This window comes from Haliaeetus leucocephalus, unplaced genomic scaffold (assembly GCF_000737465.1).
Source record: "Haliaeetus leucocephalus isolate CR32 unplaced genomic scaffold, Haliaeetus_leucocephalus-4.0 Scaffold439, whole genome shotgun sequence".
NCBI classification, from domain to species: domain Eukaryota; kingdom Metazoa; phylum Chordata; class Aves; order Accipitriformes; family Accipitridae; genus Haliaeetus; species Haliaeetus leucocephalus.
The window spans coordinates 3,258,328-3,283,529 of record NW_010972875.1 but is presented as its reverse complement, the minus strand read 5'-3'; the positions used below and the strand labels follow the sequence as shown (position 1 = coordinate 3,283,529).

At 37.2% G+C, this 25,202-nt stretch overlaps 1 protein-coding gene across 1 annotated transcript in view; it reads right to left on the bottom strand.

Annotated features, from left to right (window-relative positions):
* Positions 1-7,362: 7,362 nt before the first annotated feature.
* UBE2K (ubiquitin-conjugating enzyme E2K) overlaps positions 7,363-25,202 on the bottom strand; it is a 42,275-nt gene continuing 24,435 nt past the window's right edge. The window contains exons 3-7 of the mRNA XM_010574449.1: positions 24,127-24,185; positions 21,492-21,574; positions 11,709-11,808; positions 7,991-8,119; positions 7,363-7,634 (exon numbers count right to left, since the gene is read on the bottom strand). Coding sequence (XP_010572751.1) covers positions 7,560-7,634; positions 7,991-8,119; positions 11,709-11,808; positions 21,492-21,574; positions 24,127-24,185 — 446 coding nt within the window. The 3' untranslated portion in view covers positions 7,363-7,559. The remainder of the gene's footprint in view (positions 7,635-7,990; positions 8,120-11,708; positions 11,809-21,491; positions 21,575-24,126; positions 24,186-25,202) is intronic.

The window sequence follows — 25,202 nt, the reverse complement described above, 5'->3', positions numbered from 1 at the left end:
TCTGACTTGGTGAACTTTGATAACTACCTACTTTGTTCATACGTGTCTAGTTCCAACTAGCTCTCTTCTGACAAGTATGGCCTAGAGACAGTTTACTCCTGGCAGTTTTGGTGTGCTTCAGACCATTGCAGGACTTGAATGTGGAAGATGCTATAACCAGGAATGCGCATGCCAAGCAAAAGAGGGAGAACATCCCTCCCCCTTCCCCCATCCCAGCAGGTCATTCGCCTCTGAAGTTCACACACAGGATTCATTTCTCAGAGCTTCCTCTTCAACAGTAAAAGCCATAAACGTGAGGGGTTTGCATTCCATTTGAACCGACAGCTTTGGATCCTTTAAACCACTTTCTACACAGATCAACCACCTCACGTCCAACACAGCTTCTCACACTGACATGAAGACGTGTTTGCCACCACTTCCAGGAACACCTGGGACCTACTCCACATCTGGTGGTTCTTCAGCCTTGCATTGAGGGAAATTTAAACCTGTGGCAACAACACAATTTCCAGTGCTCACTCTTTGTTTAAAAAAAAAAAAAAAAAAAAAAAGCTTATTTGCCAGGCAAATTCCTGACTGCAGCATGAAATGGGACCTGCCAGGTCTAGGTGTGCTTTTTGAACCGATATCCACCTTGGAGTGTAACAGGCTCACCTTTTTTTTGGGCTGTGACCAGCGAGGTGTTCCTGCTTCAAGGAAGCCACCCTCATACCCAACTCCACACCCAGGCAGTGGGTAGTTGTTTAAAATTGGGACAGCTGGCTTTGCCCTGAAACAGGCAAGGGCTGCTCCCATGATCCAGTAACATGGCTCAGCTGCGGGCAACTTCCCAAACCTCTCCAACAGGATCAGCAGGAGCCTTGACTTACCACCTATCATGTTCTTAAACTGCCAGCTGGGAGAAGAATCATTTTGGGAAAGACGGAGGAAGGGACCAGGGCAGGGAAAGCAAGGCGCTGGCTGTGCACAGTCCCTTTTCCCACCCGCCGTAAGAGCAAGGGGTCACGAGCCCGTGCCCTGCACCACGCTTCCAAACAAAGGCGGCTGTACACCAAGGACTCGGGTTGCTAAGGGGTCTGGTGGCCCAGATAACATCTGTACAAAACAGCTTCTCTCCCACCTTCCCCCCCCCAGCAACATCAGACTCATTTTTCCCTCACCATCCCAGCCAGTTACCCTTTATTTTACACCAGGCTGTCACAAACCCACCTAAAAACTTCATGTATTTCAACACAAAGCAGCCACTAAGTGAAGCAATGTAATTTATTTGACATTATACCAGACACGAGTGCTCCAGATCCAGACTTGACCTTAAAACAATTTAAAATCCTGGATGTGCTGTATTGGCAGTATCAGAGTTACCTGCCTGAGAGCTAAACGTGTCAGCATTACAGCTATTGAAACAAAAAATTAAGTACAGGAGGAGTCGAGCCAGTAAGCACTATTGGTCCATTTCAGCTGTGAACTCGCTTCCAGTTTTGGGGTGCTGGAAGAAACGACAAGGCTGTTGGACAACTTTGCAAGTATTTCAGTATAAAGCAGCTCTCAGTTACTCATGTCATAGTAGTGTCTTAACTACAAGAACACGGGAATATGGATTTTTTTGTTTGAATTTTTCTAAATTAATGGGCAGGCAAAGAGAAGCAGCCCCCAGCTGCAGCAGAGTGGCTGGGGAGTGCTCCCTCTCCCTCTTAATGAACAAGGTACCGCAATAGAACATAGCTCTTGGTCATAGTAAATTTAAACAAAACAACCACCAAAAAATCCCCCTTATACTGCTGTTTTAACACTGTAAAACTGTGCAGCACTATTGCATCTGGTAGAGCCTGCCTGGAAACCTGTAAAACCCACCCATGGACAAACACACACCTGAAGAAGGGACACAGATCCGAAACAGAGTATTACAACCAGCTTCACAGCAAACTCACCGCTGATAGCTTCAGCTGGACAGACGCTAGCTTTCAAACTGCTTTACTCCATTTAACAAATGCCAAAAAAAGTTAATAGCATGTATTGGTAGCAAACAAATCCATAGTCGTCATCTCTACTGGATTTTTTCTACAGCTGAGAAACAGGGCAGTGTTACTACCCAACAGGCTGCCACCTCCCCAAATAAGTTTATATGAAGTATGTAGTTTAAAATGCACAAAGACAAGATGAACATGAGTGGTTCTGGAAAAATCCAAAAGAAAGCTTTTTCCTCCATGAATTACCAACTTTTTTTCTTGCTATCACATGAGGCAGTCCTAGTTGAAATAACACACACTTTCATTACACAGCTTATATTTACAGTATTCTTCTTCAAAAATTTTTAATGTGCATCATGAAAATGACTGTCCCTTTCCCTCTCTCATTACTGACATGGAGGCAATATACCCTGTAATCTCAGAACAATTTGAATTACCAGAAATAAAATGAAAACTGTTTTCAGGGAAACATGCATTTATTGTTAAGCATTCCCAGTGAAAATCAACATCTTTTAAAATGTGTGTTTATTTAAAAAATCATTTGTGTACAAAAGTGTTTGTGTAGTTTTTATTTTCAAGACAAAAAACACTGATGCTGCATTCCAGCCCACCCGCTCCTCCTGTACAGGAAGTCTGATGCTCAGGAACCAACCTCCTGCAATATTTTTTATTGGTAACTTTTTTTTTAATTAGAAAAGTCAGAATTTAGGATGGAAAAGGTAAGTGAAAAGCAGGGTTCTTCAACAGTTGACATCAGCATTCGTATGATGGCAGCCTCCTTCAGACACCACAACAGAGCACCAGCAGTTGCCGCAAATCGTAAAATGGACAAGTACAGCATTTTCACAGTACATTTCCTCGTCTGTTGAGTCATATATCTTAACTTACATTATCGATGAATGGCTCAGCACCATAAGCGATCGGCTAGCTATTTTGATGCCTACAAAGCAGGTAACAGCAGAGAAGGAACATCATCACATCACAGTACAGTGCAAATGATTTGCAAGAGTTTGTCCAGTGAGAACAAATCTGAAGTAGAATTGCTACCTACAGAGCACTGCAGCTGGAATAACCAAGCAAGAAGCAAAATGCATTAACGACAGTTGGTCTTGCGAGTCTAATGATGAAATCAGCTGATGACACTAACACCACAAACGGGAAGAGCAAGCTCCATGATTTATTGATGGGTTTGGAATAGATCAGAAAACTGCCTAGCCATAGGAGAAAGCTGTGCCTGGAAAATGTGGACAGTAACAGTGAAAACATTTATATGGTCTTCCCAGAAAAAGCTTTAGGCACCCAGTAAGCATCTTTACTTTCACGCTTGAGTTCTGTGACACAACAGACAGTATGATGAAATGCACTTTTACTATCTATTGTTGAGCCAATTGCTCATCAAAACCATAGAAAACCAACCACCTGATCACAAATCAGTGGCCACGCTCATCAAGATGCCTCTCATCAACTCTATCAACAAAACATAGCAGGAGAGGACACCTCACCTTCTCATTGTGTCTGCTCACCAACAGACAGTAACTTTCACTGCTAAATTATTTAACGTTTCCCCCTTTGGGCAAGCCTCCAAGCCTAAGCTAGCTTTTGTTGGTATTTAGGAAGGAAACAAGGGACATGCACACAGTTAGGTTTCCCCCTGTGCTGAAAATGCAACACTTCACCTTCACAGTATATGACCAACGTAGTAAACAAGAACTCTTGCTTGAAACTGTGTTTTGATCCCCCCCCCCTTCTCCCTTCCCTGATTAAATAAGCAATCCATATGCTCTGAAGTGCCTAGCCTGATTCACAGCTGTTAAACTTCAATTTGCATAGTTTAAATGTTTTTGTTACCCACACCATATAATGCAGATTTGGCATTACAAGGTAAGCTTCTTTCTGGCTATTTAATTCCTCCTTTCAGACAACAACAAAAAAAGATCCTATATTCCTTATGTCAGTGTTCCAATACTAACTTACTTGGAAAACAGTTAAATACAATGATAATTAAACAAAACCAAGACATATTCCTGCACCATTAGTACCTAATTGGTTCAGCAGTATTTATCTGAGCAATTATAGTCAAGGCCCCATGTACTCTGTGGCAAGCTTTTTTTTTTGTTTTGTTTGAAAAAAATCAAAGTTTGGAATATGCAGAATGAATAGCACTAAGTGCCACATCTTTCCAGAAGGATATGTTCCTAAGTTTTTGTCTCCAAAATGTACCAGTTTGTCATACCGAGAACACAGCTTGTTCGCAGAAGCAAAAGGAGGAAGCTGTGAATTTGGCAAGTAGGGGTAGGATACAGTCGGGGCTTTTGGCACTCACGAGAAAATGGAGGCTTTTGGCAACAGGAAAGGGCATTTCTCTACCTTTGAACAAAGCTGTACTTTACTTTTTGAGGAACTGGCTGAGAGAGGAGTTTCTTGTTCCCCACCAACAAAACAAACAAGGGATAAACCACTTCGCTGGATGCATGTTAAAACGTTCAGCAGTGAAATGTGATTGATGCTCTGGCAATCGGTAAGCGTCATTACTAATACCTTGTTCGGAAAAATGGGGCCATTTAGACTTCAAAATTACTGTTTCAAGCTGTCTTCTTACACGATAAAGGAAGACAATGCAGGATTTATTTGTACTTAGAAAGCAACTGTACCCATGTTTTATGTTCTTGTTGTAAGAAAATGATAAACGTGCAGCCTGAGTCCACAGCTGGAGTGGACTGCATGGCAACTCCACATCTGTGAATGCACAGGGCCCTGAATATAGCAATGTTCAGTCATACAGAAAACAGAACTACCATTTTGTATGTACAAATTCATAATGATAAACTGAACACTTAACAGCAAAATTCCCAGGGCTCAGCCCCAGCTGCAGTTGAACTAACCTCCTACAACACTATCCCTATATTCAACTCTGTTAATTACCAAGAATACAAAAACGTTCCTTATAAAGGACTCGCATGTCAAAATTCAGAGGGACTTCAGACCACAGATGTCTCCTTAATGCTGGGTCATGTTTCCTTCCCAGCTCACTTCTGGAGAAGCTTCCCTCCTGCCAGCACCTGAGCTAGCACCAAGACATCTTTGCTACCAAGCACATGGATGAAGGGCAAAAACCAGTATCCAACATCTATACATAAGGGGAAAGGGGAAGATGAGTGTTTTTCAGTAGAGAAGAAAATGAGGTAACTCATGAGAGAAGTAAAACGTAACAGGGCATTGTTTCAGAGGTGACCATGCTCACCTAAGAACCATTTCCTCTTTTCTCCCCCTCCCCCCAGCTTCTTTTACCCTTTACATACTGTTGGAAAAACCTGCTGTTCTTAGGAGGCTAATCTTATCAAAAGATGCATTCAGAAGCCCGTAACTGAGAGAAGTTTTATGTCCCCAACAATGATTTCCAAGTTTCTTCCTTTTGATAAATAGCAGCGAAGAACAAGGGAAAGTAGTCAGTAATTTATAATTACCACCAGGGTAAAAAAAAAAAAAAAAAAAAGTGTTGATGTAATCAAGAAGTTCTTAGCCTGTATAACAGAAAATACAGCAACTTGAGATTAACACAAGTGGCATCTTGCCATAGTTTCCTACCGTCCCTGGTTTTCACCTAGCAAACCAGCCAAACAGTAGCAGCTTCTTATTAAAAAAAAAATAAATAAATATAAGGAAAGACAAAACCAACTCATTTCCTTTGGCATCATTGCAAATGATTTACACTAACTCAAGAAAACTGATCACTGACTGCACCTTATAAAGCAGTAAGTATAAAGACTAAGCAAATGCATTTAGTATTGCACTGATATGAGTTCAAAATATTTACTGTCTGTGGCCTGAAATATTTTAAGTTTGGACACATCAGACAGAGCAGTATAGGGAACATCCCTAAACTAGCTAGGTCTCTACAGCTCTATTTTCTGGTTCTGTTCCCCTACCACTATGCTCCAGATATTTAACAGATACAATAATGTTCCTGATTTCCTCTAGTATGGTTTATAAACAGACTGTCTATGAAGTGTGAAACTATTTCACCTTGTACTTCATTAACTCCAGAAAAAACCCAGACAGACATCTATTTCCCCACCCCATTAATCCACAGTTTAGGAGAAAAAACAGTCATGGAAGATGACTTATACAGTACTCCGTTATCCACAATCTCCACTCTCTAGTCTCAGGATTTCTCTGAACTTCCTTGTCAGATATATTCTCAAAAGTTAGCATCATATTCACAAAGACATTACAGCTTTCTTTAAATAGATGTACTAGTGTTTGAAGTTGCAAAACTAATAATTTTCAAGCTTTTGCACTCAGGATGAAATGTCATTTTAATGCGAATAAAAAGACTGACTGTATGTACAAGCCAAGATAAGATTTCAGTTCTCGTTTATCAGAAACATCAATCCAAAAGAAAGCTAAATTGAGAACACACTTCTACTTCTATGTGCATTTGAAGTATGTACAGTAAAAACACCAACACAGCCTCCATGTGTCAACTAGAGAAAAATGCAAGCAAGGATGAATTTTAAAGTACCTGGTAAGCAATCCTTAAATTGAAGCCCAAAATAAAGCTAGAAAACCGCTGCAAAAAACAGCTGATTGCATCATATCAAGTACTCGGAGAAAATTTTTTTAATTCTCAGTATGCTAGCGAATCAGCTTTTTTCTCTCCTTCAAACCCAGTGAAATCATATTATCCAGAACATACTAAAGGACATTTTACAACTATTTTAGACAAAAAAAAAAAAAAAAAAAAGAGAAAAAAAAACCAGCTCCATCTTTTTGTGCTATATCGAAACATACTCCTTACAAGATTGTGTAGAAAACATGATGGATGAAAATCATTACTGATAACTCAAAATATATTTTTTAAAGGGGAACCTAGACTACTGTAAATGGCACACACAATACCTACAGGTGATGAAACATAATCTAGTGAGGATTTTCAGCTGTATGATTTAAGGGAGAGGAGAATCAGGTTTCCCAATTAATAAGCTAGAAAGAAACCAGTTCTGAATAAGTCACCATTTGGAACTTTGGGCAAGTCTTGAAAGTCTTTCAGGAAAAAAAGTTACAAGAACACTCGAGTATTTCAATGGTGCTCTCTTCAGCGACCCTACCTAATATGTCTATTAAGTACAAGCATGCAAATATAGGTCAATCCACAGGCACATAGGATCCATGTTAAAAACAGTAAGATAGCTGTGATGAGTGGCACCAACAATTTTGATGACTAACACTCAAAAATGTTGCTTTCTGAATTACTAAATCAAAATCCTGAAGCAAGTTCCTGCTAGTCTTCGTCACACTGCTAAACACTAAAGTAGGCATGTTTTTCCCCCATTATTTTAGCTGAGCTCAAAGAATTTTTACAATATTTAGTAAGAAAAAAAATTAAAGTATTTCCCCTTTTTAAATTTACACAGACGTTTAATTAGCTTTATTTACAGAGCGGTTTTTTTCAGTCTCCAATAGTGCCTAGATAGCATCCTCAGGCAAGAGTGCCAGTTTTAAAAGAGAATCTATATAGAATCCTAAAAATAACAGATGGTGATGCTCCTCCAGAAGGGGCAAGCTGGACTACTGAAGCAGCTTTCTCTACATGGCTCAGTTACTCAGGAGTAATTCTGTTGCAGTCTCTACATCCCATGATTTTGAAGACAAGGCCACTATTACTGCATTCTGCAATGAGAGAACAAAAGCAATAATATTTTCAGTGTATGAACTGGCAACTCTGAGAAGCAGAATGAAAAGTTCACAGACTAATCAGAACATGTTAGTTTACCATTTGTTAAATCCTAACTAATAATTTATAGAAAAATTGTTTCAAAAAAGGCACAGGCAGCTCACAAGATTTACTAATAACATAGTATTTTAAAACTCTCATTCTTAAAAATAATTAGCAAAACAGAACGATTAGACCTATTAAAGGTCATGGAAGTAGCGAGTCTGCTTTAGTATACTAATGACTCCCTGTATTTATACACTTACACTTGCCCTGCCACTACTGAAAAAATACTTAAGTTATATATACTTACCCTATCAAAGCCCATAGCACAAAGGTTTTCTATTTTTTTGGTGTATTCTGGACTAGAAACTGGTGCTCCAGCATACACATGTGCCCAAAGTCGAGCTGTCTGTTTAAACATTTCTGGATTTTGTTTGTACTACACAAAAGAGAGAGGGGGGAGAAGGGGAAAGTTAAATCAACTCAGCAATCCAATCAAAAAGCAAGATGATATGGCAGATTCCAATCCATCACTCTTTCTATAATATCTTCAACAGTTTTTCCACACTGATCATACTGCTATTTTTTAAATGAAATTTGGAGGTGAGGATTACACATAGAGTAAACCTATGCAAGCATTTGATTTAATGTGTTTGCCTTTAGGTTAAGTTATGCACTATAAGTATTTCCTGTGCACAATCAGGTACTGCTCTCAATTGCACTGATCAAAAGTAAAGCAGCTATATTTAGCACAGCTACTGAAAATTTATATTCAGTATGGCAGAGCACAAATTATCCCTATATTAACATCTCCTGAATGTACATACTGCATACTAATCTAATGTATTTCTCTAATCACTTAAAAATATGCCTGGTTTTATACACTGCAAGTAGGTCTGCAGTTTTTCAGTCAGGGCTGACATTTTGCTACCAGGCTTCCTCCTGAGAATAAGGATATTGATAGCATATATGACAAAAGAAGGGCTGAAAAATGGGTGAGCATGTGCAAAATGCTGCAACTCTTTTCATGCAAGCTATTATTTACTAGAAAAAAAGTCATGCGGGATTTGTAAATATTGTTTTGCACCAATCTCATCACTAACAAGTTTTCTAATAGACAACAGAATGGACCTCATCACAGAGAGTTTTCAGCCTCCGCCAAGAACTCAAAAGCCAAGAAAGTGGGTCATCTGTCATAAATTGTACTCAGAAAAGCACGATGAGCTTCCTATTTTAGCAACTTTTATATGTAACATCAAGTTAAGGTTTTTGTATTAAAAAAAAAAGACTCTTTCCTTTAGTCATTACACTTTAAAAAAGTAGGTATTCCCATCTTTAAATATATAATAAATTTTACCATTAAATAGTAAGACAACATATTGGGAAATCTATTATTCAAATATTTAGATGCATTAAATCTATAAAGCACTGTCAAAGTGAATACAATACTTTTTACTGCTGTACATTTCATCCTACCTCTCCTACAGCAACACACACCAACTACAGCGCATTGTGTTCTTTGTACACTTCCCACTAATTCTGCTCCACATGAAGTAATTTGCGTATTTACTATCCAATTATTAATGGCATTAAAACAAACATGGGAGACAATCTATTGTCGGAAATAACTCACTGTGTTATAAATACAATGGTTTGTAATAAATTTATCTAGTTGTAATGACAAGAAAAGAGGAAGGATTAAGTTAAGCATCAGCAGCATCCTGAAGTACTACATTCTTCTGTTCTTAAGAGATCTTCCCCCAATTTTTTTACTGTTTTTTTTTTTATGTTTTTGAGAACATTACCAAGCCTAGAAAGCAACTAGCTGAAGTGCAAAGGATTAGTCATAACTGCATAACTGCATTTTATTCAGAACTAGCTTTCAGTGTTCTATAAATAAAATTCCTTTACTTAGGTATCCGTAAATAATCTAGCTTTTCACTGAATTGAGAAAAGCCTAAGGCACCTTTTACTGATGTCTCTATAACAGGAATCTGAGGCAGTTAATGTTGCTGTACTTAAAAAAACAGCAACTAGTTGAAGTAGTTTTGACACCAGACAGCTGGTGTCTCAAAATACTACCATTATCCAAACAGGATTTCTCCCTGTGTTTTCCCTGGGATTCAGCTCAAGAGTTTGTAGGACACTGCCATTTATCTGGACAGCTTAGTAGTCTAACACATAGTTTAGTAAAGTAACATAATGAAAAATGAATGTGAAGGGTAACTAATTCCTGGTGAATTTTTGTTTTGGAAAAAAAAAAAAACCACAGCAACAAAAACCACCACCAACAACAAACAAACAAAGAAAGACACCGCCACCAAATAAAACACAGGAAGGAACTGGGTGGTTACCGCCACATCTCTCAAAGATGTTATAATCACTTTCTACTTACATACACATGCTTGTAACTAAAGGCCAAACCCCAGTATAGTTTTCATGCAGGTATTTGCAAGGAACAGGAGAAACTGAATCCTCCCTGTATCAGCCATGTCACAGTCCCACTGGACACATCCCCACAAAGCACCTGAGAGGCAGCCTGGAAAATTGCTCTTCAGAATCTAGGAAGTCTCATGAAGTTTTTTGCCTGAGAAAAAAACTCTTTCCAGCTCAAATGCTTCTACGAGACTGTTACAATTCCCACATGAAAATCTACCACTGGGGCCAGAACAGGAAACACTATTTTTATTCTTTGTAAAAAAGGAAAAAGTGGTTTTGTTTAATAAAGACAGAGTGTGACAGCAAGGGCATGCATCTGGCAAGAAAAAACGGTGCAGGGACATGCCTGGTGGCCTTGCTGGCCTTTACAACAATTCTCCCTGCATAGAGCAATTCAGTCTGACAGAACTGTTCGGGGATGTTTGTTCAAAGCAGCCTCACAGTATTGCAGAATCCCACAAGAAAGCCTTCTGTACTTACTCCTGAGTATATTAGTAGCAAACAGCTCTCCCTCACCCCGTAGTGCACTGGGCTACCTCTGATCTCCATGTTTCCCTCCAAATCCTGACAGGTTTGATAAGCAGTTTATCTATCACCCTACAGAGATTTTGAGAGGGAAGGAGTGCACACTTTGCCACCCTATCCCGGAGGGTCCTGACTTACAGGAGATACAGATACTGGAAGAGCCTTCTACTTGCTTTGTCTTTTGTTACTGAAATATACCCTTACTACCAGTCAGTGGGGAAGCCAAGCCTTCTCTTTCTCCTCCTCTCTCTCTCCCCAGAGTAAAAAGGAAAACAACACGCACATACTTGGGACTTTGCTGAAAATTGTCAGACTATTAAGTTATGGAATGACTGTTCCTATCTTTCATCAACACTTTAAATAGAACCATGTCGGTCCTGGTATGGCATAAGATCCAATTGACATTTTATTGTTATTACTTTTTAGAAGTTACTACTACCGTCTGAAAAGTAAAAAACCCTGCCGATTACGGAATTCTACTGATACCAATTCACCCAGTGATTAAAATATTTATCCCAAGTACTTGCAACGGTAAAATACATAGGATGCTTCATTCAGATAAATTACTCCCCAGGATTAAATGCAACAGTAATTTATCTAAAGTCACTATTCGTACAATTTTGACATGAAACAAATACAATGCTCAACAATATTCATATTAATCTGGAAGAGGAGCTACACACCAAGCCAAATCCAATGAACACCATCAAGTTAAAACACATTTTAAACAAATACAACATTGTTTTTCTTATACTAGAAGCCTTTGATTTTAAAAGGCAAGTTATACTGGAATTCATTTTACTATGCTGTTACCTTCTGACATTTCTGACAAGCTAAATAAGAAACAAAACTAACAAAATAAACCTCCTGACACTGTAAAATAACTGCTGCTTACTCTGGAATCCAAAGAGTAGAGAGCACAAAACACCATAGTAATTCACTTAGTATATGGCAATTTTCCAATAAATTCTTTAAAATCTTTATCTCCCCCAAGGTTTGGGACCTAATCTGAGTTAGCAAGGTTACAAAAATGTTACAAATTTACAGTCAACTGAGTATCTTACCTGGTTTGCCACTACTGCATCTTGTGGATCATCTGGTTCTGCAGCTGCCAACAACGCTTGCAGCGATAACAACACGGTTCTTAGAGTCATTGCTGCTGCCCTAAAATTAAAAAATTGAAAATGACTATACCAAATCCCACACCTGTACTCATCTTTGCTACTGCACTAGTTTAACAGATGATATAAGAGACACATACAGATTGTAAGTCTAAGAATCATAATATTAAACTGCTGCAGCTTATAGGTATTAGAATACCATTCAATATATATTTAAATAGGGTTTTAAATGTGGACTTTCTTAGTAACAATGCTTTCTTAAGCCTTTGGAAAATACAGTCCTTGACTGACCTACACATTTGACCATGCCCACTTAACAGAATTCATTTCATCTGAAAAAAAAAAAAAAAAAAAAAAAAAAAAAAAAAGCAGTCAATCAGAAGTTTGTGTCGTCCTTCCTTACTACCATAACAGCACCTTGCATAAGGTCTAGGTACTGAACTGGTAGCCCAAGTGTGCTCCCTCTGCTGGCACTCTTCATAGTGAAATAGCATATACAGAAATAGTGACCTATATTTCAAACACTCGTAACAGATAAGGAATTTTATACATTAGATATCTTTTGCATTGCATCAGTTTTAATATGACATTTTTCAATAAAATTTAACAATTTACATAGCAAATTACTACCATAATAATAAAAAGGTTTGGCTAGTACAGAATGTGCAATTGAAAATATTATCTCAGCTTCCTCTCATTTCAACCCGACATGACTGTCAGAAGCAGGAAAACATTCTGTAGTCATGATGGTGCTTTAAAGTCACTCTTTTGCCCCTGTAGAAAAACCCTGTTGAAGGTAGCATAGTTCTAGAGTTGGAACTTCTAAGGTTCTAGGTTCTCATCATTTATCCTGTTCTCAAAGTATATTTAGAATACTGATTTCAATAATTTAGTAAGGAAAACCAAGTATGTTTATAGAAGTCAATAAACACTCAGAAAAGTGTAAGTATGAAATTGTTACACGCTGTAAGTCTGGAAAGTTGTAACATTTAAAATATACAGTTTAATTAGATTTTGATCATGAATACCATCTCTGATCTACCATTTCAGCTGGCACACACTGGAAACCAAATAAGGACCCCACAGAATCTGTGACATTTCAGTATTTCAGATGATTTGAAGAGTTAAGTAGACTTTTAATTGTTGTGGCAAAGGCACAGACAGATGTTCAAGCCAACACACAAAAATGCTTACTCTGCTTAAGTACTAGTAGAAAGGTAAGCAGGGAAAATGTGACATCTTAGATTTGAGCAAAATGGTTATAGCACATGAGATGCCAGAGGAAAGTTGTGAAACACAGGCATCCAATTTCTTACCAACAAACTGTTCAATTTTCAATCAACAGAAAATAGTTTCTTCTTTTCAGAAGACTGGAAGTAAATGCAGAGTGTCTGTTAGAGTGCATGGGGAAGAGTTTGACCTGATGGTCCAGAATCAAAAGGAAACAGTCTGCAAGTTTATTTCCAGTCTCAGATTTCAGGAATTTATGTATTTTCCAGCACTGAGGCACTACATTGAGGTACTCTAGCAGAGTGTACTGATGAACAGAGAACAGGTCCTGGTAAAATGTCAGAGCTACATTTGTGACACATGAATATTATATTCCTAGATGCTCACATTTACAGCTTTCCTGCCATGTCACTAACCATCCAAATACAGCATTCTTCCTTAATTGCTTCTAATTCTAGAAGATTTTTCCTAGAAACTTACTTTTTTTTAGCTTGATAATCACCACTGAGCTTTCATAGTGCAGTGTTGTACATCAAAATGCAAGTGAGAAACATCCCAAGTGACAGAGATTTTAATTAGCACATATTGTCTCATTCCAACTGCCACATCAGCTTGAAGTCCCTCAAGCTGAACTTTGCAGACTTACATCTTCAAAAAACCCTCATGCTTTTAGATCTGAATTCTGTCAAATCACAAAACCTTCACAACATATAAGCCTCCTTTTCCAAACCTATTCCTTCTTAACTAAACATTTTTTTTCTTTAGAATTTCAGATTCTCTTCCAGTTAAATTTAAGTATTTCAGGTTCCAAGCTGAATGCTTCTTCCAAGCCAAAGAATGTTTCTTTAACAAAGCTGGGGATTAACTAGTAAGATTATATTTAATAAGATAAAGAAGACCTAGTTATTGAAACATCCCCAGTTGCATGATGAGAGCCTAGCTAACATAGTAAACTGAAGAGTATAAAAAAGCATCATTTTTTCCACACCTAAATCACACATACAAAAACCTCACTGAAAGAGCATAGAAATATTTTTGCTTTACATGTACTTACGCTATTTCACTCTTATAATTTCCTGTTCTTTGTGATCTCTACTGGTTTATACTGTCTTGAAATTAATCTATTTAATGTATGCATTGACGACGTTAAGTCACAGTGGTATCTGCTAATATTAAATAAATGTAATGCAACATGTTTATTATTCCAGCATTCTGTGACACCTAAATGCCAGGTCTTTCAGGCCTTACTATGCTCAAATGAATTTACCCATTTTTATTTTTATGCAGTGAATTTCAGGAACTACCACATCCACCACACGCTATAAAACCTAAAGTCTTTTTTCCCACTTAAGTAATTTTATTAGTTTTAATGACAGACTTTAAAAACATGAAATATCTATCAACTGTAACTGATGGTGTAGTTACTTTCACCAAATAAAAGCTGTTCTGCACTTTCCTTTACAGAAATCCTTCTACTTCAGAGACATCTGAAAATACTGCCATTATTTAAAGTAGAGAAAATGACATGAAAGGGGTCGCGGCCACTTGTGCCGCTTTTACATGCAATTTACTTCCATTTACACTGTACCTTCTAAAAGTGGAAAATATACCTCGGGGAGCGGGGAGCATTACTAAGGACCAAAAGTGCCATGGACGTCTAGAACACAAGTTCTGTGCTGGCTCCAGCTGTCTCTGGCTTTCAAGACTGCTAGGCCCTTTCAGTCCCTATTCATCTGTTATGTTTGTACATTTTTATATAAAGCATACTGGGACTTGAACTTCTGTTCTGACATTCCAATTTCAAAATGAGTAATAAAAATAAATACCTCATCCATTTGGATATACAGATGGCTATATGCTCAGAGAACTCAAACTCTAAAATAATAATAAGTTTATAGACAAGACTAGTTAAGCCACATATGTAAAAAGGTTTAAAAATGTAGTTTACAACTTATTTTCAAGCCTCACATCTCAAAATGGCTTTCACATCTCACGCATAATAAGACAAAGTCTTCATTGGACGCAAATGTTTAAAGAAGAAGTATCCTTAAATCATAAAAGAAAACCTGTTACAGCTTCAGCTACTGTTTATATTAAAAAAAGAAAATTAAAGTTTGTGATTAAAGGTAAAGAAAATCTGACATACTTCATGTAACTATTGCATGCTCATGTAACATTTTCTACTTTTAAGACACCAATTAGCTTTCCTGATCAAAGAAAGTAAAAAAGTCTTGTTATTTTCTAAGTAGCTTAGTCTTAATTTTTCAGACCTAAATTAAGATTCCCAGAAGAAACTGGAGGGACACCTAAAAATAGATTCTCATTTCCCCAAGTACCTTAAAAAGGTCTTCTTCCTTCCTGTTACCTTCTTTTGGGAGAATAAAGTGAATAGAAATGACTGCCCAGAACTACATTTACAGACACTAGTAAGGCAGGACCTGTTCCTCGCCAGCAAAGAGCAAAAACAATTCTCACCATCAATTGTGGAGGAAAATCTATGCTGATAGGGGCACAAATTGAAAAATCCCAACATACACCCCCCACATGACATTCCCACAAGCTAGAGAAGAATGTGTTACAAAAAAAAGTTGTATTTCTCTTAAAATGAACTTCCAGTGGAAAGATACATGTCTTCTGCATTTTCAGATGCTCCTCAAGGGTTTATTTTTCCAGAATAGAATCCTGAAAAAAAAAAGATTTCCAACTCTTCTTATATTTGAGGTTTATTTCTAGGTGTGGATTTATGCACATCTCATGGAGTTCAAGCAATTCCCTTTGGTAACTCAAGCTAGCTGCCTGCTTGGGGTTTTAAGTTTTTTTCTCTCCTCCTTGCCAAAGGCAAGGTTTTTTATCATTCCTGACAGACTTCTGTCTAATCTGTTCTTAACTGGAGCTTCACAAGTTTCTTGGAAATCTATTTCAATGCTTCACCATGCTTGATATTCTGCATGCTAAAATGGCTTTCCAATCTTTCATTGTAAGTCGTATTTGCTTAGACCATCATTCTTGCTACTTTACTCTGGATTTTTCCTATGGTTCCCATCTTACTTGGAATACAACACTCAAAGTGGGTACATTACTCCGATGGAAGTCTGACCAATCATAAATAAAAAGCAGGCAGCTTATATCATGAGTTTTGCAGGTAAAACTTCCTACATCCCAGCATCCTAATCACCTTGCACATGACATTACATTGCCTTTGTCCCATGACATTACTGGCTCCTGTTTTCTCCTAAAGTTTACAATAACCCTTGACTCCCACCCCCATCCCAAAATGCTGCTTAACTACTATGCAGGCATGCAAGTTTGACGTCTACAAAATGGGAGGAAAGGCCAGTAACATCTACCAGTGAGCTGCAGAGAGGTCACTACAGGGAAGCACTGTCCCTCTGAGAATGTCAGACTAAAGGCCTCCACTCTGGACATCCTAACCAAAAAACAGGCTTTCTATTGGCATTACAGTTGTTAAACATAAAGGGAAACCTGGAGTGAATCAGAAGAAAGAAAGCTGATATATATTTTATTCACTTACACTTTTTTTTTTTTTTTTTTTTTTAGGTAATATCTTGGGGCATTTCCATTAAAAAAAGAACACCCCTAGTTTGGGTGAATATAGTGCTAACATAAAAAAGCACGGCAAGCCAGCTGCGCCCAGCATGCCTGAGGTAAGAAATCTCTTACCTTTCGATGAGCTGAAAGAGTCCTAAGAGAATTACAAAACACTGCCAGTTTTAATTCTTCATTTTTAAAGGCTAAGTAATTTTCCATTTAGGAAGTTTTTACTTGTGTTCTATATATTCCTCTCCGGAAACAATCTCTCTAGTTACTCCAAGAGGTAACCCAGCAGAACAACAGGAACAGCTGTAGCCAGCAGATTGCTGCTCCACTCTGTCAACCAAACATGGCTACTGGGAACAATTTGGTTTTTATTTATTTATTTTTATTTAAAAAAATAATCTGCAATACTTATTCCATTTGTGAAATAACTAAGCTTGTTAATCTAAGCGAAAACCTCTGGGAACTTGTACCAAGGGCTTATGGAATCTGGAAGGAGAGAGGAAATGAATAAGGCCTTTGAGTGGAAGCCCATTGTATAGTCACTATTTACAGGAGGAATACAAGACTGGGCACCCATTAGGGAAAGAAATAAAAGGGAATAATAGAACAGCTTTGACATAGTGCAGAGGGGGGAAAGACAGCCTGTTTGCTGAAGAGTTCCCTCAAACAATGTTAATATTCTCTGCATTTTTCTCAAAGCTTTAAAGAGGCTCAGTGCTCTGCAAAACCCAGCAGTTTTAGATGCCCAAGAAGATGATGACTACAAGCTGGCTGTTGCTTATGTTATCTATTAAAATTGTATTCTCTCTTATAATAATGATTTCTGCATCTCAACTAAAACTGAAGCGTGAATCCTCCAGTACAGCCACTATGAAAAAAAATTCTTATTATTCTTTTTTATTTTGACGGTCAAAACCACAACAGCCAAGAGTTTTTTGTAGCCAAACATACAGCCAGAACACATTTGCTCAATAATCACTGCTCGAGGGATTTATGCAGAACAGCTTTCAAGTAATTCAGTTCTCAGGTTTCAATGAACAGTATTAGATTCATTTTATATTTAAGAATAAAATTTTGAGACAGAATACTAGCCTGGAAGATAAATATAGGCTACAGTAAGTGAAACCACATAACAAAAGTCGTATCAGATCAGTATAAACAGTATTCCTTCTACAAAGTCATATCCCTATTTTAATTCTACCAGCAAACAGTAGCTGTTTTGCAAACAAACTAGCATAAACATGATGAAAATCCACATCTGCCAAGAATTTCAGCATCAAGCATATACTGTGGAGAAAGAATTTCATTAAACTCATTAAAAAAAGAAATCATTTAAAGACATTACTTAGCAAACTGACAAAACCTCCTGCCAATATGCAGAACAATATCTCAACTATGCTCATTAGAATAGAAAATCATTATCATGGGATGGGTAAGTAGGGAAGACACTTTTTTTTAAAATATACAAACACATTAAAATCTTTGTATTTGTATTCACCATATATGAGTATTTTATCATTTATTAACTCTAAGAAATCCTAAGTCCCACAGGCCCAAATTCTGTCCTTCAGCTCCCACTGACCTCACTGAAATTCCAATGCATATCTGTGTTTTTAAGACTTACATTTAAACACAGCAACAAGAGCAGCATTATTCAGTTAAGAACATTACAAGTCAATGAAGTGACACTTCAGAAACAGAGCTTGTTACTAAAAGATTTGACAAGAGAGACTGTAAAACTAAATATATTTTCTAGAACACAGCCATTAGAATATTTGAGAATTGCATTTGTCCCATTTAGCTTTGAATACCTGGTGAAATCCATTAAATTATCAAGGTTGGGGAGGTGTTGCTTGGGTTTTTTTTGTTTGTTTGCCTCCTAATGAAGCTATCATTTTATTCAAACCATTGTTCAACCTACATGTGCAGAAAACTTAAGCATGGTGACACTGGCATTTCCCAGTTTAAACAACTAAAACAGCATATACTGAAGAACAATAAACAACTTATTTAAACAATATTAACCATTCATATGGCTTAGGAAGTTTTAGGAAGCTACTCAGAAAAAAGTGTTATCTATCACAATACTGAAATCCTTCAAATGCGAAAGGATGGCAGTAGCCACAAGTTTCCTCTTCTCCAAAGGACCAGAGGCTTTGAAAAGCACTTCAACAATGCTTAAGTGATTTTCATTTACCATTTTATGATTAAAAAACAAACAAAACTTACAAAGAGCACCACTAGAAAATGAAGGGATCACTACATTAAGAATTATTTGAAAAGGAATTATAGTATATAGGAAGCCTCCATCCACCACCACCACCAAGTTCTGTGAAATTCTTTCCTTAGCGCTTCCAGATGAAGACAGTGTTTCAAAGGAAGAGTTTAACAGTATGTAAGTGGCATAATACTGATGCTCCATGTGCCAGCCAGTTTAAATACACAGAAGGCAAGTTCTTGTTCCAATACTCCTATTTTCTATACATCTTGGTGAAGGAAGGTACTAATGGTTTTTTCGTCAGGCAGAACTAAGACACAGATTAAGTTATCTGTGCAAGACCTAACTTTCAAAGATTACAAGAACAGGAGCCAAATCTCCTCTCCTGTTCTTCCCTTCCAAATCTCCATGGTTTTGACAACAACAACAACAACAAAGTTGAAGGTCATGATTTCTTTAGGTCTTTGTTGCCTTTTGGTATTTTATATTTTTTAGCTTGATCAGCCACTGAAAAGGCCAGAAACTTTCATCTTAAAGCTATTAACTGCTTCACTCTTAAAGCAGCAGTTTTGGGATGTGACTGAATTTTGTGAGACTGTTTCAAGTCACAATGTTTGGCAATGCTGAAAGACAACAGAAGACCTGTCCCAGGGCTGGATGCGGTCTGCTGAATCCCAGTCCATTGCTACAGAAGCAAGATCACCCATCCTTCTCCACAGAAAATACTAATTAGGGAATATATTAAAGTAATACAAAGATAACAAGAAAATGTTAAAAAAACCAGCTATTAAATTACTTTGGTTTTAATTCAGAATGCGATAAATAAGCATGACTTCTGCTAGGGACTGTCTTTCCTCAAAGCTTCTAGGGGAAAATGCTAGATAAGTATTGTTTTTGAGAAACGTGATGTTTAGAGGCTTCAGTACGGAAAGATTATCCTTGAAGACACTTGTTAAAAACCACAGACCTTGATACTATGAGTAAAGCAACTAGACAGTGCATAAAACAGTACCAAAAGATGGAAAAAAAACAAAACCCAAGCTTAAAAACTTTGGATAAATTCTTCCCAGGAGAGTGTTAATGACACTGGGATGCACTTCCATGTTAAGTACCCTTGCTGTTAGAAATAAAGAGTTTTTGCCTTCCCATATCCTCACTGCTTAAGCCTTGTCCCGAGTGAAATAAACCTGCTCTCCCAGCTAAGCTTATGTGCTCTAGTTCAAATTGTGAAGTGATCCCCGTTAAAAACACCCTCCAAAATTTGTTTTGCCAAAAAAACCCAAACAACCCAAAACCAAACAAACAAAAATTAAAAAAAAAAAAAAAAAATCCCAACACAAACCAAGCAGCCAACCTCATGCCCATTCACTAATCTGGTTTAGAGTATGATCTCGCAGGAAACTGTACTTGCACAGAGTCATTAACATCCAATATAATTGTAGGGTGGTATGAATAACTAGGTGCAGGTACGAAAGCGCACTAGCTTTACTGATAGAAAAATTATACCATGTACCACAGCACGTATGTTGAAAGATTCCACTGCCTGAAAGAATATCAAGTGCTTTGAGACTGTAAGAAAAAAATATGCAGTTCCAGAAATGAACAAGACAATAACTTATGATTATTATGATTTCATTTTAGTAATTTACACTATCCTGTGCCACATGATTTGCATAATCTTCTCACTCTGTAAAAGATGAATACACTGGATGTGTCACCTGCAAGACCTAAATTCAAGCTTCCTGCTCTAGAGTTTCTCTTTCAAACCCAAGTGATGTCTGCTTGGCCAATAGCAGTCTTGATGAAGTTGTTGAATTTACAAGCATTTGAAGCTTGTATGGATTAGATATTATTTGCTGGGGAATTAGAGTCTTACTTTTGGGGCAAACATGGAGGAAAATAACAAAGATGAATTCCATTCATGTTAGATACCATGTCTACCATACAATTGGTGCAAACGATCTTCAAACCACATGAAAAGTTATCACTTGGAAAAACAAATCAACAATGAGTTCAGCTGTTAACAGTTTGACACTTACAGGTCTATTCCACAGATTTTTGGCTATTAAAACTTTTACAGTAACATTAAGTAATCAAAAGTCAGGAACTGGCCAGCAACTAAAAGGCAAATGGCAGAGGTGCGAATCAAGTTTTATCAGTGATAACTATGAGACATAATCAGTACGGTCAGTCTATTCTCCCTTTCCTATTGTTGACCTGTTACCTTCTATACTCCCAGACTCACTTCATACATTGTTTTAGTTCTGTCAGAACCATTTTTTATTTGGAAGCAGAAGTCCAGAATCAGAATAAAGATAAACACTTGGGGTTTTTTTCTGCTTACACCTCAGGAGGCTGAAAGGACAAAATTCAGGAGGCAAGAGATAGCATTTATTAAATGGAAAAGAACTAACTAAATAAAAAAATTAACTCCTACAAAAACACCCAAAACATCAACAACGAACTGTTCACTCTAACCCCAGTGTAAAAATTTTTTGAAAAGCTCTCTATGCATATAATATCTTCTTAATACTTCCCAAAATTACCACCCAATCATTTCATTTGCACCTTTTCAACTCAAAATACTATACTGTAATATTGTAAGCTTTAAGGACATCTCAAATTACAAATGCAAAGTGAAAAGCAACATGAGCTGTTGCCTCCTATTGAGGACACTGGTATATTTGATTTTGCACATTTAAATCCATACAGAATCTTACCATTGATCTTTCAGAATATCCAAACAAATGGCCCCAGTGACTGAGCTAATATTAGGATGCCATATTTTGGTGATAAACCGCACCTAGAAGACAAGACAATTTTTGAAAACAAAAATGGTTATTAAATGCAGTATATTACATAAACATTTAAAATGCACCATTTCTAATAATATTTTAAAGAAATACTAATTTAGGAAGTATCAAGCTAAAATACAGAACTAAGATATTTGACACCACTTATTTCAGGAGGCTTCAAGTTTGCAAGGTCATTTGTTAGACAGTGTCTTGCTTTACTCAAGGACAGACTACTGCCTGTTTGAGGACACCAAGTTCATCCCTAACTGCTTTCCCATACACTGTATGCACGTACATCCCTGCATCACACAGCCATTTAGAAATATCCTCCAGCAGTACCAGTGTTTTGATATAAGCAGATGGTCAAATACAGACTTAAAGCTTCCAACATTGTAAATGCTAGAAAGTCCACTTTTAATAAACTGAACCAAGTCCCTGAACTCTTAACATAGGCATTGGATCTCACTGTTCAGCTAAATTGTTAGTAGCTACAGAAACATTATAAAAATTTCCTTGGTGGATACTAATACTTCTACAACTATGCAGTCTCACTACCCATACGCAGAAAGCTTTTCAACAAACCAAAACCTAACTAGATTACAATTATTTTTTTTTGCTGTTGAAAGGATCTAGTCCCAACATTCATGCATTGATCAAGTCCCTATTTTTACACTAAAGCGTATTCACGCTCACAAAGCATAAATAAAATCAGTTTGGTTTTGTTTTTTTTTTAAAGACACTGAGAAAGTTAAAAGCAGCATTTTCTTTTACAAGTCTGAAAACCCAAAGCTGTCCTCTGAAAGGAATATATGCATGCCTTTAGAAACTCCTCCTTCATTCTCTTCAAACCCCTTATTTCAGGTTGCACTTTAACTGCCTTCTAGTGACTTTGACCTGTCTCTCTGTTTCTCATCTCTACCTCCTCATCCCAAACTCCTGGCAAACATTTTACATATAGCAGCAATCTTTCAACTTTCGCCCCTGATCTGCAAGCAAATCAGTGCATCAGTGCAGAGAACACATTATTTGTCAGGCACTACAGCAAAAGAATGTACATACAGGGCTATAATAAAATCAGTGCAATCATGGTGTATAAATAGGCAAGACCATAACAGTTCTGCTTTCCAGGACAGAAAATAAGAGATCATGTCAGCTGAGCCACTTATTAACTAGCTCAACTCTCTAAATCACTTTGAAAATGTAAAAAGCCATGTAAATACTAGGTAATTTCTCACAGTGAATGACGACTAACAATGGCTGTCAAAACACATACTGAACAAGATAAAGAAATCTTTCAGATGAAAGGCAGGGCTAAACACAAGCAAAAGGCCTCCAATTCAAGACTACAGACTCCAGAATAAGCAGTACTATGCTACAGTGCACTGAGCTTCTAACAGCTGTCTATAAGCTTTGGAAATGGAAACCACCAAGCCCTAAAGCAGCAATTAAACCACAGTCCACAGACCCATCTTTCAGTGTCTACAACCTGTTTCAGCTCTCATTTTAGCTCCTGCCAGAACACATGCAGATGAAAGAACTGAAACCAACAGACATTTCATTAAGACTTTCTGTGTCTTTCACTCCAGCCTCAAGGAAGTCATTCAAAGGACAAAAGCCAAGGAGCTATGAGCTACTGGCATCTCTCCCTTCCTCTTCTTCCCCAGTATTACATACCAGGATGAACATAATCAGGATCTAGGACACGTTCTTAGTTCAAAGACATCTTTCAAACAAACAGAAAACCAATCAAGAAGCTGAGTCAGACAACTCAGGAGTCTGCTGATTCATCAAAAGCCACTGAAGAAGGGACTAAATCAGGGCACAGGAATATACAGTTCCAGCTGTACATGGCTGGGGAGAACACTATTGAAATTGATCCATTTTGGAGGGAAGTGGAATCACAAATTTAAAGTGCTAGAAAGATACAGTAAAGTTGAAAGGGCAGCAAGTTGTGAAAAATGTATGAGTGACTTTACCACAGCCATTTCTCGTCTCATCCATGTGCACATTTTATGAATTCCTTCAACAGAGTTGCGGCAAGACCATTATATTTCTCTGTTGGTTCTTCAAGTCACACAACTGTACACCTCACTAATTATTACTAGAAACTTGGTAGGTTAGACTCAAGACTCTACTAAATATAACTTAGAGAGGCCAAGAAATTAAAAGAATCAATAATTGTCTATTACAGCATTTCTTCAGTGATACTGAGAAGGGGGGGAAGACAGTTTTACTTGATGTAGAGAGTATGGCTATCTGAAAACTGTATTTATCTTGCCAAAAAGAGATGACATGAGGGTCAATAATAAGGCACAAGCTTGTACCCAGAATTTGCCAGTTTGGACTTTAAGGAATAATCGGAGTGTATTTCTGATTGGATACAGCTATGCATCCTGCATTAATTCTACCTAAAGATGACAGCTCCAGTGCTTGTCTAGAGGAGACTAAAAAAATGGAAGATGGCTATTACAAAGAGACTACATACGTAAGCAAATAAATAAGAATACTGAAAATCAACTTGTTTGCTGAATTATTTTATCAAAAAAAGTGTTTACAGTACCTTAGGAGGATTAAACGGATATGTTTCTGGAATTTTTATCTCTAGTTGATACCTTCCACCTGCAGTTAGAAATTAAGTTAGAAATGAAAACAAAAGAACATTACTCAAGCTTAGTATTTCACAATAATAAAGCTTATGTTTCTGAATGGACAGATTTTCAAGTAATTCGCATTTATTCAGAAGTATTAGCTAGAAGATACTTCTAGATTTCATATATTTTATAAATAAACGCATATAAAGTCAATCTAATGAAGTCATATTTGCTTGTGCAAATCAGAATCTGTATATCTTATGTATATTTAATACATAAGATATTGTACATTCTCCTATAGTTTCTTGTTTCAAACACTGTAATTTCCATGCTCTATTTTAGTAAAATATACCAAAATATGAACCAAATATCCCCCAAACAGATGAAACAATAGGCTGAACGTGGCATATTACATTATTTTGACTCTTTTCTGATACCTCATGCCAATAAATTTTCTTCAGATTACACAATTGAAATTAACTGTATTTCATTTTAAACTTTCTGGAACTGAAGAATGTTCATCTAAGTCATTTAAGAAAAGCTCCCACACTTCAACCAAAAAAAAAAAACCAAAAAAACCCAAACACTCTAATGTTACTTCCACTATGTTCTGCATTACTGTCTGAAGTAGTTACTTCTATTCCAATTCTGCAAACACTGCAAACACTTTGACACACTAGTACTATTAATATAGTTTGCAGGATTACAGCATGCCATAACAGGTAGTATGAGCTTGGCAGACAGAACCACCTTCTACTGCCCTTTTCTAAACATTTCTCATTTTTCTCTCCTTGTTACAGTGTCACTACCTATGTCTATTTCAATTATAGTTTTGTTAACATTCAAGTTTACTATCAATACTTACGTCTTCTGAAGCAATTTCAAACTACCTCTGCCTGCCCACTGAAGCTCATTTGCCAGGCAGTTTAATGACAAAAAGAACAGAGTATAACAAAACATACACACCAATTTAGACATTTAATTTTTATAGAAAGTGAAAGCATTTCTACTCACTTGCAATTTTTTTTCCTCATCCTACTGCTGT